Below are 18,432 nucleotides of genomic sequence, written 5' to 3'. Positions count from 1 at the left end.
ATGTCTTTGTAGAGTTTCTCATAGCACTCCACAGTTGAGGTTTGTAAGGGCAACGGAAATCGAGCGTAGATAGTTCTGATAACGCAACTCCAACTTGTATGGAATCAAGAAAATGTTTGATCTGTTGAATTTTGTCCAATTTTTCATCCCTAGTAGGTAGAAATACCAAAAAGAAGGGGCAAAAAAAGCAGACAAATTAATGAAAGTATATATTACAATTTCTTTACCCCAATAATTTCCTGTGAAGTTACTAAGGAGTTGCACTGTACTGAAGTTTCTCGCAGGCCGTAAAACAAAGGTGAAAGCAATATTTCCCCAAAATGCACTGACTGCCTTGATCCTTGGATTTTTAAGTTCCTATTCCAAACAGTCCAAGCTAATATTGCATTCACCCACTTTCCTTTTCCTTTGGTGGTGAGTGCAGAGGTGTTGTCTTGCGAGCCACAAAGCCCTCACCATCCCACGGTGCCTCAGAGCATCACAAAGTTGGGCAGCAAGGGATGGCAGCGTCTCTTTTGTAGCTGTTATTAAAGATGCTATCTTCAGCTGCAACACTGAAGTTATGCAACTTAATGTTCTGTGTGTATTAAAGTATTAATGAAAACACAGGATAGAAAACAATGAATGTGAGCTGATATAAAAGGAAGCATTCAATCAAAATTAAAATCTTCAGCAGTGAAATCTGCCTGGCTTTATGTGCGTTTGTGTTCATGCTGAGCATCGCCCTCTGTTTCCTTTTGTTAATTCTGAATCAGACTGCTGGCTGCTGTCTTGCCACATGGGGTGATCCAGAACTTCATGCACTCCTTCCTGCCAGCAATACAGCAGATTCTGCTAACAGGCAATGTTTCTCTGGTTTTTACTCAGTAGCACTTACTGCACTTTAACATATTGATCAATTGGCACATTGCCTTTGACTATCTCATAGGGATCGAAGCCAGAGTGAGAGTCCAAATGCAGAAATAGTTTTCTGTATGATTTTACTGTCTTGCCATGTACAATAGCATATAAATCTCCAAGAGCTGCAGTTCAGAGTTCCAGCTTGGTGAATTTGGTGTGTCCATTCGCTTACAAAACCATTTTTCATTGTTGTAACTGTTAACTTTGCTACTTTTGTAATGCTCTTTGTAGAATTTTAACATATTTGAAGCTTTCAGATGTTTTCTAAATGATAAGCTATCATTGTAAATCATGAAGATGTCTGTCTTGAGATTTCTCAAATTTTGAACAATAAAAAAATTGAGTGTATGATGTTTTGCCATGCTGCTTTGTAGTGAGAAAAAAGAATGACTCATTTCTTAGAAAATGCCTGAAATAGAACAAAGGTTTGCCTGTACCATTTGGGATCTAACTGAAAGCAGTTAATTGAATTAGATGAAGACTATATTTCTCTATGACCTCTGTGCAAAGCTGTCTGTCATTTCCCCCTGAAGTGATTTCTTGCATTGTTTTCTAAAACCAAGCAAGAGTAAGTTGGGAACTACGTGCTATTTGGCATAAATGTAATTTTCAAAACGTTTATCCATTTCTACTATGGCAGTCTCTTGTCAATTTGCATCTTAATTAATTTAGGAGGTAAAAATGCAAATAACATTACCAGAAGGATTATATATTCATGCATTTGCACATACAGAGTATAATTAACAAAACATCTCCAATCTAATTCAGGTATGTCCTGCTGGATAGCCGTCTGGAGAGGTGAAAAAACACATGGAGCTCTGTGGTCTGTGGATCCTGTCAAGAGAATAAAATTGTATGCAATAAGAGAATAATAGAACACAATAGAAGTGTTTGCAGTAGGTCGGCAACGTTTTTGAGCAGTGTGGCCTTGCTATGGTGTGTGATGCCAACAAATGCTGTTCTTAGCTCTGCTGTTATTTAAAATTAGCCACTCAGCCATAAAAAGTTTCTGCATCCTGCCCCTTCTGACTGATGTTTCAGGCTTGACCTCACATGTAATGGGGGAATGCAATTTTCCAGAATATTAAAGAAGTGACTTAGCTCTTCAAGTGTGGTAATGATACTGTATATTCTCTGATATTAAAATGTCATATTTTTCAACCACTTTAACAGCATAATGGGGATTTTTTCATGGAAATAGTCCTTTCTAAAAGTGTTGATCATAGTGTCACAGTTTTAACACCCTAGAATTTGAATGCTAAGTGGAAGGACATGGCTAAAATTGTTGTGTTGAGGCAGGACCTTGAGCGAAACACTAACGCAGTGCATATGCAGATTTAGGACTATACATACAGCAGAAACATTGTTATCACAGGGATGTAAATCTGTTTCCTTGAAAATGTCCTCTGAAAAGTTTTTGACTTCTTGAGAATGAAAGGATTAGCAAATGTACAAGCATCAGCCGTTTAAGTCTTTCCTGTACTACAGGAGCATTTGCTGCCACAGTTTCATTGGCAGTCTCTGGAGCAGTTGCTTCTCCTCTTTTAACAACACAGGTTAAGACAAATGGTGTACCTTTAGATCTGGCCTATTGAGGGATTTTCAACTTAGAATAACTGTGGGATGGCAGTCAGTTTTGCACAACTCAAGTCAGGGTATCTTGCTCTCTATGAGCAACACTTTTAAAATGAATTTCAATGGGCTCCATTTGCCAGTGCCATAATATCCTGTCTTTAACTTCTTGTTGAAAACTAGCTAAATGTTTGCTTTTGTCCTTGATACTTGTATTCCTTCCTGTATTTTTATCCCCTGCAAGTTTTTTGGTCCTCATCTTTTCTTTCATATCAGTTATCTCTTTATGCTTTAATTTGGAGGGCCAAGGAAAGGTCTTGCTGCAGCCTCTTAATCTGCTTCTTTTTCTCCATTATAATCTGCTTTGAAGGAAGGCCAGTGCAAACTGAACACCAGAACCTTGATTTGGAGTGTACAGGGAAAAATCATTCTTTACAGAATGCAGCCACATCCTTGGATTTAGATTTGAAGACACAAAGCATTCTTTGCCTAGGGAAAAATAAGTTATGATGTCTGAAAGACGCAGTTCTTGGGTGAGCTGTGTCTGAAACCCTTTGGTTTGTGTCCTGTAAGTTGGAAATGTGCTGTGTTAGTCATGCTGAAAATATTGCCTTTAATCCCTCATGAATCAAATAACGCCAAAACTTTAAATGAAATGTATAATAATAATAGTGATCATGAAAAAAAATAAATATTTAGGACAAATGAAGGGAAATCTTTTTTGCAGTCTGTGCAAATGAATGTATTCTTTCAGGAGGTAAATTCTTTCCTACCGGTAGTAAAATTCCTTGTCCTAGAGTGTAATGTGTGGAGGTGTTGAGAGGGACTGTGTCTTCTACACAGTCAATCAAATTAATAATTAGGTCTCTTCTCCTTATCTATTTTCAATTTTCAATCAACCTAAGGGATACTCTCAGAGCTGTGTGCCCGAGGCATCACAGATCCTTCAGGGTTTAATTAGGTTTCCCAGTGCTGCAGCACGCTCTCTTAGGCCTGTCACTTACCCTTCTCACAGGAGTTAAAATTACTCTTTATATGACTTATCAGATTTGGTCATTTAATTGATTCCCAATTCATCATCCAATCAATTTGCAATTTCCTTTCCACACATGGAAATACTGTTATGAGTTGACAGCTATGTTACCCAGTAAGATTCCTGGCAATACTTAAAGCCCAAATCTTCAACTAGTGAAATAAAATCAGACATTGTGAGTGGTTTCCATAAATTTTTGTAATGGTCATCAGTAACTTGCAGCCAATGGTTTTTACAGAAGTCTTTTCTCTTGGAACCTGCTCCTTAAGCCTTAATTTCCTTCTATTAACAATTGTACATTTCTTAATGACAGTAATGAATTACAATAAATATGTTGATTTTAGAGTCTTTATCTGCAGTCATGTATTTGTTGCCAAATGACTAAATACTTAATTGCTTTTGCAGTGTAGTATATTTCTTGATTCAAGCATATGACTTGTATTTGTCATCAGCACCTTTTAAAAGGTGTAATCTAGTAGGTGGAACACTCCTTGATTTTCTTCTGCATTAATGGATTAGAAGTGTGCTGATCTTCTGTTTGCTAACCTGTATTGCTGATTGTTAGGAATGACACTTTCCAGAGATGGCAACTATTGACCCTCTGTAGATCAGAAGGTCCTAATTGAAGATGCTGGATCGAAATGTTCCCAGATTCCACATTTGCACGCCTTTTAAATACCTCCAGGGATGGTGACTTCACCTCTTATTTGGGCAGCCTATTCCAATGCCTGGTGATCCTTTCAGTGAAGAATTTTTTTTCATAATTTCCAATCTAAACCGCCTCTGGAAACATGAAGTTAATACTGCTTCCTGACACCTTTAATCTTTTAACATTGTTACAGCAGAATGTAGTTCAAACTTCACTACATTTTTATCAGATTTGCAGATTTGGTGAGAAATAAGCAACTTCTCATTGCTGGAAATTCTACATTATTGTGGTGGGTAGGAGCAATGTGGGTTTTCTGAACTCTTCAAAATTGTTTAAAGCGTTCTATGTATACCATTCAGTCTCTAATTAATTAATTAATTTTCATTGCTTCAAGTTCAATAATGCTATTCTCTAGCACTCTTAATTCTTCCAAATTTAAATTATGGTGAAAATTTCTGCATGTCACTTGCAGTGTCTACCAAAATATTCAAAGTGCTGTAGTTTCAAATATAAAAATAAATCATTGACATTATAAAATGTTGGCACAAGAAAGAGTGTAGCAATAAAAGGCAGATGTTAAATTGTTTAAATGTCTAAAAGAAAGGCCTTTTGAAGTCTTTTCTTGCATTCATTAACCCTTCATCATGGAGGAAGTGTTGATGAACCACCCGTTTAAACTAAATTAGTAGATCTCAGTTGTAGTAAAGCAGAAAAACTACAGATGTTTTGCTGATGGTTTTTGATGGTTGTTTCCTTTAACTAAAGGAGATCTTAAAATAGAAATATATATATAATGCTGTGAGCTCAATTACATAGGCCTAGTTCAAGTGCTGAACTGACTCATGCTCATACATATGACGACTAAGGAAAAAATAACATTTGACTTTACTTTTGTTTCTTCAAGCTTTGAGGTACTAAGGTTTGCTACAGGGCAGAGTTTAAAGTAGAGCAGGACAGCACTGTATGAATACATTACATTGATTGTGTTGTCATAAATATATAGCCCAAGATTCAAAATTGATCTCTACTGTGATGATGTCAAGTGATGGTCACTGCCTTGTGATCAGTCTCTTTAGAATGAGCTGTCTCTTCTCTCTGGAAACCTGTTTGGTGTGAGTTCTCACATTGCAGTTAGGGGTGTCCTGTGCTGTGGAAGAGCTGGGGCCATGTGTCTGATGCTTCTATGGTTTTGAAGCTCAGAGATGGCTGGAAGTATATTAGAGATCTAGACAGTGAACTGATTGGCGTCTGCTTTCCTATAGAAGGCTTTTAGTCCAACTGGGGAAGGGGTTGAAAGAGGTCAAAGTGCTGCAAGGTAGGAAACATATGAGAAATGGAAATGCTAGAAGTGAGGAGCCCTGGGCATGATGCTGGCTGTGACTTCCTGCCCTATGGAGGCCTTGTACAAGTGTAGACATCTTTTGAAATGTTCCAGACAGTATTGCTGGACTTGGTCACTGCATGAAATTATTGCCTGTATTACAGGAGTGATCTTGTGAAATGATCATTACAGTAATTTCTGGCTATTTATAGCCCTCCTCTTTCTGTTCCATTTTAATGACTATATATTGTAGTTAACACCAGTTTTAACCTGGTTTTAACACCTCCAGAAAGGAAAAGAAAGCATTTTTCAGGGAACAAATTTTTCCTTTAACTTTATGTGACTGCATGGAGACATTTAAGGATGTTTCTACAGAAAAGAATATTCCTCATTTGTAAAGGATTAAGTTTTTTGGTCCAACCAGATAACAGCAGTTTAATGAGGTCTAAAATATACTGAGGTAACACACATGTTGACTTAAATCTGATAATGCATGCATTTCGTTGGTTTGTTTCTTTTTAACTTAATTAGGTGCTCCAGCACCTTCCTGTTAGCGGCATGCATGTTTTAAAAATTATATCCTGACATCTGTATAAACTTCATGCCAACAAAGTCTTTAAACAAGGTACCATAATTCTGGCTGATGCTTAAGTTAGTCATAATTAAAATTAAGCACCTGGTCTGAAGCACTGTTCCAACTGACAACCATCTTATATATAATGTATTTGAATGCCAAAAATGTCTGGTGAGTCTCACTACATTTGAATTACTGGATCAGTAGGTAGTGGGGAAAAGGGAGCATTGCTGGTCCTAAAATTACAGGAACAGTTCTGCTTTTGAATAACAGCTCAACCCTGACTAAGCAGTTATTAGTTTTTCTTTGATTATAGCTTCATGGGATTAAAAGATTTATATGACCACCTGAATCCCATTTTTGTTTTCCTAATCTTAGAGCATTTTAAAGCAAGTTCTCATGTTTGTTGTTTTCTTCATAATATTTTATTAGTCAGATTAAGTATTAGGTGGAAAATTTGTTCATAAATGCTGCTGGGTTTTGGGGGAAAGAAGAGGGAAACATGGAATACTTTTTATATATTTACAGAAATTAAAGTGATAGAATTGGTTGGTAATTAAAAAAAATTAGCCAAAAGACAGGACAGTGGTCCGTTCAGGTCTCATTGCTCAGCTTTACCTTGTTTGATGTTGGGATGGCTTTGCCTGCTGGTGGAAACTTGCTCATAGCTGAGATCTGGTTGTTTTCTAAAGGACTGTGAGGAATGAGCTTTTCTTCTATTTATTTTGCTTCCATTCTTTCCCATTTTTGAGGCACTTGCTACTATTTAAAGAAAGATTCAAACGATTTTCATTATGAAAGAGTAGAAATCTTTGGGATCTTTTCTGTCTATCCAATTGTGAGATACTTTGGCTTGCCAGTCTCTCTTCAACAGGTAGTCTTGCAAAATAATTGACTTTGTTTGGGATGGTGCAAGAGGAGTTAGTGAGAAGTGAGTCTGGGTGAAGTGTTCTGTAAGAATTGAAATGGATTAAGATTACCTTGGTCTGACTAAGACACTGCACCCCAACTGTCTTCATTTCCCTCTCTTTCTCTCTTCTCCAGGTGACCATGGATATAAGATCTTAGTTGATTAGGGATCCCAGATATATTTTGGTGCACTGCTTTGAACTGATCTAGCATGAAGTGCCTGGACTAGAATAGACCTGTCATCAAAATTTTCAGGTTTTCTTATTTCCAGATTTTAAATGATACCACCTGTTAAGGCAAGATATCCACAATGTATGATGGTAATTAGTGTGTTCTTTACAAATTCATTCTTTTCAAGTATTGACTAGAACTTTCTGATTGATTAAATTTTTCCTCCTGTTTTCTTTATCATTTTTGAATCACAATTGAAGATACCCTGCAACAATAATCTTTCCTAATTATCTACTATGTATACAGGCAAAGAAATCCTGCCTGCCTACCTTCCTCCCATTTCACCCAGTAGTGACTCCCTACTCTTTGTCATAGTAGCCAACAAAGAACATGAGAAAAAAACAAGGGGTGCTGCATTTTGCAAAGCACTGTTTAGGGTTTACACAGAAAATTCTGTCGCTGCTTATGTTGCTTGTCAATAAAAATTTATCCTCAAGTGATTGGCAGTTCCCTTCTCCTCTAAGAGAGATTCTTTGGGGAAAGAAAAACTGTTTAGTTGGTTGAATAATACATGATATGAAGCAGTTGTATGAGCAGTTGATTTTAAAATGGAGTTGTAAAAGTTGCTCTTTAACCTCATTAGTTAAGCACATTCACACAGCAAGATCATAGAGTTGTCCTAACTGTGCAATGACAATGATTACAATCATTATTCATTGTATTTTAGAAAATACTAGGCAATATGTTATATTTTAACCATGGTCTGTCAGAACTATAGTGGGGGAGGGAGGAAGGGGTGTTATATCTGTGAAGATTCCACACAGAATTACTTTTAAAAATGAAGAAAGCAAACATCCTCTTAATGTATCTATTTTCATTCCAGCTGCACATACATAGAGGGAGGTGCCTGCGGTGAAATTTGACCGTTTGGTGACAGAAAGCATTTGCTGTACTGGATTGCAAAGTATACTTCTAATATATCTTCAAAAGGAAATGTATTCTCACTTTACAGTGAGCCTTTACTGTGAAGGACAGAAAATAAAAATATATGTTTTTTTCAGTAAGGGATAAAAGTTATAGATTTATAACTTCATGCAGGATTGCCACAGCCTGAGGCAAAAAACCAGAGCATGTATCTACTTTACAGCTGCAAAAATAATTACATGATGACTATCTGTGGAGTAATCTCTAATGGATTACATTTTGTTAGCATTTCATTATGTAATGTTAGAGCCAAAATAATTCATAGTAAATGGGAAAAAAATACTTGTTTTTTGATGTATCTGTGGCCTGGACCTTTGATGTCCTCCTAAGGCATTCTATTAAGAACTGGTTAATTTGTGAAAGGTCTTGGTTTGCAGACAAGGTATTGTGCTTGTAAAGCTATTACAAGACTAAGGAGTGTTGAAATTACAGAAGTAATTTGGTTTTATTATGCAAGCACTGGACTTCTTTGTTATTTCAAAGGTGCCAAAGCCATCCTGAGGTTCTATCTGATAGGCTTTCCTCTCAGATTTATGAGGTCTTTCAGACTTAAAAACCACTTACGGTTTATTAAGATCTCTTGATTTAATTTTTTTTTAAACTTAAGGGTGTTTCTTTTTATATGTCTCTTAAATTTATCCAAGTGATACAATCTTCAGCAGTAATAAGAGGCTTCTTGCTCATGGTCAAGAAACCCCTTTTATTGAGTTGTAATAGAACTGAGGTGTAGCAAATAAACTCTTCTGCACTTTCATGTGCTGTTGGCAAAGGGGCCTGGATATACGGAGGCTTTTTTAGTAACTTAGGGCAGCTTCTTTTTCTTCTTCTTTAATATTCTTCGGTTTGGAGAAGCGGGGCAAAAAATAGAAGTAATAATATGACCAGTGGCTCTAAGTCAGATCAAGTCTCTGAAGTATTAAAGTAAATAGAAAAAAATTCTTTGACTTCAGTAGAAGCAGTGTCAACTTAGCCACTTATGCTACATGATTTACTATGTCTAGGTGGCTTGAGGTTTGCTCGGGAACACAAGAAATTACATCTGGTTATTAATGCCATATTCAGTATACATGGAATGAGGATATATAAAGTTTTCAGGGTATGTGAGTAGCATTTTAACACTTCCATAACTAAAAGTAATTTGGTGTATCCAATTTTGATGCATCAGTATATATGGGAATATAATAAGGAAGCTGTAATAAAATGTTGGTTAAAGTTAATAAAGTGTTGTTGAAAGCAGAAGGAAAGTTAAAGGATTGGGTTTTGGCTTACCTTTCTGAATACCTAAAAGTGACATCATTCTCCTCTTTAAAAACATATTCTTTCCTCTAGGTGTAACATAGATTGATGTTATAGCTGAAAATATTTTCAGTTTTTCCCAAGTTCACAGTAGCAAAATATCCATGAGTTTTGCTTTTCAGGGAGAGAAATTCTTTGTGCTTAGATGGAGTGTGCGTTCTCAGGGTGTTGTGCATGAAGCAATGTTTTATTTGTTGCATTGTTTCTTGGGTTGTTTTGTTTTCAATAAACTATCTACACTAAGTCTGTTCAAGAGACCTAGTCTGTCCAAGAGAACTTGTTCATCCAATAGCATCTCATTGTTGTAGACTAGATGACCTCTAGAAGGCCCTTTCAACCTAAATTATTCTATAATTTCTTCATTAAATCCTATAATTCTGTTCTGGTTAAAATGATAGAGACATTTCACTCTTGATTATCCTCTTTCAGTGCATTGGTATTCCAATGCATCCAAAAATTCCAATGCATCCAGAAATTTCAGTCATTGGACTGAAATATTTGAAATGTGAGTAGTTCAGCATAGAAAGGGATTGGTAAATTCCAGTGATGTCTGGTGAGATCTCTACTGTATAAGTCTTGTTGGTACACAGATGCTCTTTGTTGCTTCCAGAAATTATTTTTTTTCTATAAAAGCAGCAAAATATTTTTTATTTATTCTTTTGATTCCTGTCTACACTTCCGTATCACTGTGGAACTTTCCCTGTTGTGTATTATGTAATAGTGAGCCAAGCTGGAGGCCCGTGACTGTAGCTACTGAATGGTGGGGAATCAGAATGTAAGGAATGTGTATTTGAGAACAAAAAGTCAAAGACAGTCATACTGATTATTGACAGGGCTGTTTGCCAGTAATCCTCCAAAACAAATAAATACAAATAATTTTTGCTCCCTTCCTTCATTTTAGATGCTATAGCATTGCAGAAGGCAGGTGTGAGGAAGGTGTTTACCTCTGGCCCAAAGCAGATGACCCATTTGCCTTCTGACTGTTTTAAAAGGCCTTAACAGCATGAAAGACCTTAGAGAGAAGAATGGTTCAGTGGTGTTGCTGTACGTGCCAACCACATTCCTTAACAGCTGACAATAAATCACACCTCACTTTGAAGCAGCATTAACAACCAAACCTCTGTTCAGTAGTGAATGTCCATATATCTGTGGTCCATGGCGTGGGGGATTTATTTTTTTGCGGCAGATTCTTGGCACTATTTACTGTTGACACAAGATCATTGCAGGTAGCAAGAGTGGCATACAGCTTGGTAAAAATCCTGAGTCCTTTGGCTGTGATGTGCTTTTCCATTGCTGTATCCTTTGTTCAGTGTGTATGGAGTAACAGCAGTGGAGAGGACTAGAATGTTATATTTGTTATCATTTGAGTTATTTATTTTTAGATTAAACCTAATGCCACTTATTTGGCAAAACTTAAGAATGCTATTACTCTATTAACTGTGTCCCTGTGTGGTGTTCTGCTGAGCACAGTATGATGTCTCTCCTATCCCAAAAAGAAAAATAACCACATAGCTACTGATAAAATTCATAGTGGGTGATTGGAGGAAGCTTGAGTTGTTTAGGCCTGGGCTTAGCCAAGTGATGAGAAAAAACAAATTTTAGTAATGTAGCCACAATAAAAATGTTTCTTTCTATGTAAAGGTAGCAAAATTGACTTCTAAATAAAGGATGTGGTCCTGGCTTAGGCTTAAGTGATGGCTCTCAGAGATTAGGAAAGATTTTTAATAGTCTTTCTTCAGAAATACTCAAGGTAGATTGCAAAGATGAGTTTGGCTAAGGCTGGACAAATATTTAGTGTCCCATACTGTCATCAGAGAACTGGGAGTTTTAGTTAGTGTATTCATATTTGCCTTAATTTCAGGGATGGGTGCAATTCGTATGACCAGCACCCAACCTTTAACCATAAACCTCTGAGTTACTGGCAGGCTGACCTTGTGTCTTAGGTAAAAGAGGGGATACAGCAATCTCTGCAGTGCTTCTCCCCAAGTCACGTTTTACCTGAGCAGAAAGCAACATGCTATCTTCAACCGTGAGAGGAATCATAGAATGGTTTGGGTTCAAAGGGCTCTTAAAGATCAGTTAGTTCCAACCCCCCGTCATTGGCAGGGAGACCTTCCACTGGTCCATGTTGTTCGGATCCCCATCCAACCTGGCTTTGAACGTTGCCACAGATGGGTCATCCACAGCCTGTCTGGGCAACCTGTTCCAGTGCCTCACCATTCTCACAGTAATGAATTTCTTCCTAATATCGAATCTAAACCTTCCCTCTTTCAGTTCAAAGCCATTACCCCTTGTTTTATCACTAAGTGCTCTAGTAAAAAGTCTCTCTCCAGCTTTCTTTTAGCCCTCTAGGAACTGGAAGGCTGCTGTAAGTTCTCCCTGGAGCCTTCTCTTTTCCAGGCTTAGAAACCCCAAACCTGCCCCTCAAGCCTGTCAAGGTCTCTCTGGATGGCATCCCTTCCATCCTGCATGCTGACCACACCACACAGCTTGTTTTCATTGGCAAACCTGCTGAGGGTGCACCCCATCCCCCTGGCCATGTCACCAACAAAGGTGTTTTACGGCACTGGTCCCAGTACTGACCCCTGAGGATCCCCACTCATCATGGCTTTCCACTTGGACATGAAGCCATTGAATGCAACCCTTTTGAGGGTGACCATCCAGGCAATTCCTTGTCCACTAAGTGATCCATCCATCAAATCCATGTCTATCCAGTTTGGAGACAACATATCTTGCAGGGCAATGTCAAATGCTCTGCACAAGTCCAGTAGATGATGTCTGTTGCTCTCCCCTCATCCACCACTGCTGTAACCCTGTAGAAGGCCACCAAATTTATCAGGTATGATTTGCCCTTAGTGAAGCCACCACCTTATTTTCCCTGTGCCTTAGCACAGTTTTCAGGACAATCAGCTCCGTGATCATGGTGGGCACAGAGGTGAGACTGATTCCTTTACTCACACACTAAACAGACTTTTTGCCAAGTGCTACCAGCGAGACAGCTCTTCTGTGTGGACTTTGTGTTAGCCTTCCTCCTCTGTCACTTGGCTTGTATGTTTGAAGTTAAATAAGAGTTGTACGTGGGTTTTCTGTGTTACTGTGGGGAAGTACTGGGCACCATCCATAGATGTCACATGCTACTGATTAACTGATGTGTTCATTAATATAAAGTAAAATGACAACAGGCAGTGTCAAAAGCTGAAACAAAACACTTTTCTACACTATTGGTATATTGTTGGGTAATTTTTCTTCATTTTCTTTATTCTTTCAGTTCTACGGGATGACTTCAGACAAAATCCATCAGATGTAATGGTAGCTGTGGGTGAACCTGCAGTGATGGAATGTCAGCCCCCAAGAGGTCACCCAGAACCCACAATATCATGGAAGAAAGATGGGACCCCTCTGGATGACAAAGATGAGAGAATTACAGTAAGTATAAAAAGTTTTGCAAACAGTACATAAATCAACTAATCTAAAGTCACCATTCTCTTGAGCATGTGAACATCCAGCTGTTCTGTACTTCAGAGGATATGTCCTTTCCTTCCCTCACAGGCAAGGACTAGTTTGTATTTAGTTTGGAGTGTATCCTCTCATCTCATACTACTTCATTGCAGGGTATGGTTTTGTTTGTTAAAGAGGCCCATGCAAAACCTATGTTCTTCTCTTCCTCAGAGGAATTAGAAGCTTATGCCAATGAAATTCATTATATTCTTCACTGTCCTATAATTTTCTTGCCTTTTATCCACCTACAGATTGCTGCAGCCTGTAATACCTGCCTTCTTTGGCTGTGGTAGTCTCAGTGAGACCTTCTTTTGCAATTCTGTTGGAAATAATGCATGCAGAAAAGTTGTGTATTGTATTAGAAAGTATGAAAGGGGTTTGGGGATGTAGATACATTTCTTTAGAGTGATGATGGTTTATCTTGCCATCTCAAATTAAGCTGTTTTCTCATTAGTGGTGTTGTCATACTCATTTGTATCTGTAGCTTGCTGAATACAGCGCCCGATTATTCAAGAGTACAGATAAAGCAGCATCTTGAATCAGAAAATGATCCTTTTTTTGCTTTTGACATGTGAAACAATAAGCTAATGAACCAAGTATCTTGCAGAAATGGCAGTGAAAAAGGGAGTTCAAAACTCATTTTTATGCTGCCAACGTAGTGTTACAAAACATCTTCCCATATGGTGAGAAACTGTGCCCTCTGAAAGCACACACTGTCTGGGATCCTGTTGGTACTGGAAGGATTACAAGTGTAAAACAAGATCAGAGGCACGGACCATTTATATGTCTCAATCATATACTGAAAGCAGGGAAATGTTTAATGGAAGTACACTTTAATTTTAGCTACCTAAGTAAAAAATTACCATTTTTTGTTTGAGTTTTAAATTTTCTGTTATTCCATTTGGTTTTTTACAAACAAAACAAAGCTCGGTCATTCTGTAGTTGTGGCCTATGCATATATTTAAATTTTTAAGTACCCTACCAAACCTATACTGATTGCTGGCTATTAACTGAATTCTTCCAATCATACTTGCTAAGAACTTGCAATTTCCTTTTCAAATCTCCTTCTCACTGTGACAAGTCAATTGACCTGAGATAAAGAGAAGATTCCAGTGCTACCTATTTTTTTCCCCTCAGGAAGCGCTTTCTAAACTTGCATTTTCTATTGCTATAGTTTATTCTCTGGAAGGATTTTCAGGTGTTGCCTATTAAGTACGTTTCTTTTGTTATACATGAAAACTGCTCTTCCAGCTGCTGGAACAAAGACATACCCAGAACAAAAGTAGCTATCACTGCCTGACAGTGCCACCTGTACTTCTTAAAACTGTTCTTAGGATGAAATAAAGCCCCTCAGTTTGGTTTTCTTTTCTGGTGATTTTATCAAATACTCACCTACATAGTGTTCTTTCACCATGACCTCTCATAGAGTTTATTGTGTGTTACCAGTTTTAAAAAGGTTTTTGATGTAGGTGTAGGTAGACACTTGTTTCCCATAACCAAATGAGTGTTTGTTTTCAGAGGTGTAAATTCGCAGTGCTGCCTTAGCTCAGCTCAACTGCATCCATTTATTTCATATTTACCTGACATTGTCTTCAGCAGCACTATTAATACCATGGGTGCTTCCTCACGCAGGCGAGAGACTGAAGCTCCATTGTGATGCAGATTTGCATCATCTTACAGCTGGAGCAGGATCTTGCCAAGTGGATAAATATACATTTAGATGTACCTCTTTGCAGTAACCATCTGTATTATCTTGCTAGTGGCTGGGAGGGAACAAGAGATTGAGAGCTGGAATGGACAACTTGCTAAAGGGCAGATGGGGGGAAAAACACTAATTTTGAAACCTGACTTAGAATTACTCCATTTCTGTTCACTTATTGCCTTTAAAACATTCCTATTTCAGTTTAGCAACAGGAACATAAGAGATTAAAAGGGTACAAAAGCTGAAATAAGGATGAAATTGTTGGATTTTAAGTGACAGATTTAATTTTTTCATTAAATTACTTTTTTTTCCATTTAAATGTCTGCATTGAAAATTAACACCTACATTCATTTGATAGTAAAATTTTATTTGACTCTGTGGCAGTAAATTTCCATAATGCAATTTACTGGTGTTACTTTCCTCTTTTTGAGCTGTGAAATTACTAAATCAGGAAATCTCAAACTATATGTATTGGTGTTCAAATATATATGTAATACCAGTGGGCATTTAATCAAAGAAAAATCTTCGGTGGCTCCACTTCTAAAGCATTTCCAGTTCTTTTCATTCTTAAAGGCCTGTTGATCTTTGACTCGATGCAATTTTAAGAGTTCTGCATCAAAGGCAGTTTGAAGCATTTCATATTAATGCTCTCCTTTCTAACAGGATATTTAAAATAAAGATTGTAGGTTTTTTGAATAAGGGGTGATGCTTGACATCTCTTTCTTTGATTCATATCTATACTTTCTTCAAAAAGATATGTCCATGAAGCAACTTTAGTTTTAATATATGGAAATTTTTTTCTCATCTGCCGTGATACTGTTAATCTGTGAGTCAGCAAGACTGGACTTTACAGGCTGAGTGTTAAGGGTGCCAGAGAAACAGAGGTGGAAGCTTAGTTCCTGACAGAGAGTTTAAAGCAAAACATGTAGATAAATAGCAGATAAATAAGATCCGAGTTAAGGCATGACTTCCTCAGGAATGCAATAAAAAGAAAATATTATTTTGTCCTGGATAGAGTTAAGGAAATCAATATGTTTATATAGGTGAGATAATAAAAATCAAAGTATTCTTTGAATGGTTCTGGTCCATTTGTAGGGCAAATAAACGTGCTTTGAAGAGAAATGAATGTATATGTCTTTCAGGTTATACACTAGTGAATGGAACAAATAAGAAATGAAAGTTCAGGGTATGGGCAAAGCTATCTGTGATGGGGATTACAGAAACAGACATTTTATTTGAGCACAGCTGTCTCAGTAGTGCTCAGTGTTGGCAGAAGTCACTTGGTGCAGGCTCTTGAGTGCACACATGTCTACTGGGTGCATCTAATGAAGAATCATCAAAAATATTTTTTTCTCTCTGCTCCTGAATGTGTTGTCTATAAACAGTTTTCTCAGTGCATTAGAGCTAAACATGATTTTTCTCATGTGTGTTTTTTACACCACAGTATGAAAGCATCATATGCTTGATGTGGCTAATCCCTCTCCATATATTACAAATGAAGCGGGAATGACAGTCTTGCCTGTGAAGCAAATGCTCATCTTTAACTTAATTTATTGAATTGAAAAACAATTATCATGAGGACCCAGCAGAACTAGTGTGATTCTGTGCTCATCTAGTTAATTTTTCTTCTGGGATTACTCTGGAATCAAGAATCCCTCCTGTAATATAATATATAGCTGAAAAAGAGTGCCTTGTTGCAGTCCAGTGAATAGCTTTAATTTCTCACTGCGGACGATGTAAAGCTCAAACATATTTTTTCAATTTTTTAAATGATCTGTCAGCATTAGGAGAGGCTGGGTGATGCTCCTCTTGAAGCTGAGACATAATGGGGAAAGGAAATGTGAGTGAAAGAGAGGAGCTCACTGGGGTGGGGAAGATCCTGGTTGTGTTTCCAGCCTTTGGTGGTGTATACATGTTTGGCATCGGTGAAGTTCATAGACCCACCCATTGCCTGGAGCAAAGATCTAGGCTCCTGGGTATCCTGAGAAGGAACAGCCCTGCTCCCAGCCCCATCAGTCTAGCCATCTTTTTTGCATGGCAGCACAGTGTCATTAAGGCATAGCCACGTGTGTCACCTTGGTGCCAAAAGCCCTGGGTTTGCATTCCCTCGGACTGAGGAGGAAGTGCAATCAGTGTAGTTTCTGCTGACTGCTGTAATAACTAGGTTTGGTCTCTCCAAGTGTATGATGTCTGGATGCAGTTGGCAGTAGTGTCAGTGGCTGTGAGTCCCATCAGCAATGGCTTTCTTGGGCACTCACAGCAATCACAGTGCTATTGGTTGCTTGTAAGGCTGTGAATCCATCATTCTTGCGTTCACTGCTCACCTATCTTCCTGTTGTACTCCAGAAACCTTTCACTACTTTTCAAATGGTGTCCCCACTGCCTTCCTCCCACACATCGCTGCCATGGTATTTTCACCTCATTCCCCATCCATTTCCTTCATATCACAATGTGTGTTTGCACCCACCCAGCCTGTCTGGCTCTGTCATCTGATTAGTGATATCTGCTTGTGTGGAGGTACCAATTTGGAAGCTCAGATAAGCAAACTCTGCTGCAGTGTGCTATGATGGAAAGGCATTCCTCCTCTGGCTTTGCTGTGGATGCAAATGGCTGGTGGGCTGTGATTCGTAATGGATGTGGCGGTGTCTGTCTGCATTAGGTTTGCTCAGAGCCTCCCTCAAGGAGCTGTGTTGCTGCTCTGTCTTCTTTGTGAATCCCAAATGGAATTGCCTGTATATAAGATGCTGACATCAGTAATCTAACCAAGATGGTGGAGCCTTTGAGCATATCTTTAGGCAAAAAACTTGCAGTAATTATAGACTCTCAGGAGTGCAAAACATTCAAAGAGGATTTTGTGGATCTCCCATCTGGACAGGGCAACCTCCATGTGCTTTTGAACCTATCAGTTTGTCCCACATTTTAGTGGCAATGCCTGCCTAATTCACTAAGCCTCAGTAAAATCAGGATGCAGTCAGAGTGCCTGTAATTATCAATACTTTCCCAGTGGTAGAATGTATACACATCTTGCATAAGCTGCAGAGCAAGTTGATGTTTGAGCCAGGTTTGGAGGTCAGGATTTCACGGCTGCATCTGTTCCTGCCCCATCATCACTGGCCATGCTTCAGAAACCTTCCTATTTGTTCACATCAAGTCATGGTGGAGGTGGTAGAAGAAAAAAGCTATGCATGAACATGAAATTTTAATAGGTAACTCTTTTACATATACATGAAAGAGGATGGTGGTACCTAAAGAAGAAATCCTTTGTAATTGAATACAAAAAGCAAAGCCTTTGCATTGAAACTTCGGTGCAGCACTGTGATTGCAATTTCCCCCTCTTTCGTATTAACTCTTATCTCTCATTTATCCTGAATCATCCTCATTTGATTTTTAAAAGAAAAAGCTTGAGAAGCCATTTATCTTTCTGTGTTCAAGTTTCTTAGCTTTAAAGATCAAAGTTACAAAATGAATAATGCATACAGGTTTCTCATTCCTTTTTTGTGTGGCTGTCATGTGACAGCAACAGTTTTGAATGACTTACACTCTTATTTTAGATAAGTTGTAACTTAAATTCTCAATTCCCATTTAATTTCCTGGCCCTTAAATAGTACATCATAAATGCAAAGCATTTATTGTGTCTTACACTGTGCTATTTTTACATGTGTGAGTGATAAAAATGTTTTTACAAAATGTCAAAAGAAAGCTTCTGATCTTCTGCTGTGACAGGATAAAACACCCTGAATGGTACCATCCACAGGAAGATGTTTTATTTATTTGCCCCCAAATTTTTCCTAATGAATTGTCCCAAGAGAACTACGTTCATTGT

The 18,432-nt window shown here is 38.0% G+C and overlaps 1 protein-coding gene across 2 annotated transcripts in view; it reads left to right on the top strand.

Annotated features, from left to right (window-relative positions):
* The window catches only part of ROBO1 (roundabout guidance receptor 1), a 310,605-nt gene that overhangs the window by 183,578 nt on the left and 108,595 nt on the right, over window positions 1-18,432 (top strand). For both annotated transcript variants that reach the window (XM_071563468.1, XM_071563457.1), the window contains exon 3: window positions 12,678-12,835. In XM_071563468.1, the coding sequence (XP_071419569.1) occupies window positions 12,678-12,835 (158 nt within the window). The remainder of the gene's footprint in view (window positions 1-12,677; window positions 12,836-18,432) is intronic.

Source organism: Pithys albifrons, chromosome 1 (assembly GCF_047495875.1).
Source record: "Pithys albifrons albifrons isolate INPA30051 chromosome 1, PitAlb_v1, whole genome shotgun sequence".
Classification (NCBI taxonomy): domain Eukaryota; kingdom Metazoa; phylum Chordata; class Aves; order Passeriformes; family Thamnophilidae; genus Pithys; species Pithys albifrons.
The sequence above is the reverse complement of the archived record's forward strand: the minus strand, read 5'-3'. Positions and strand labels throughout refer to the sequence as shown.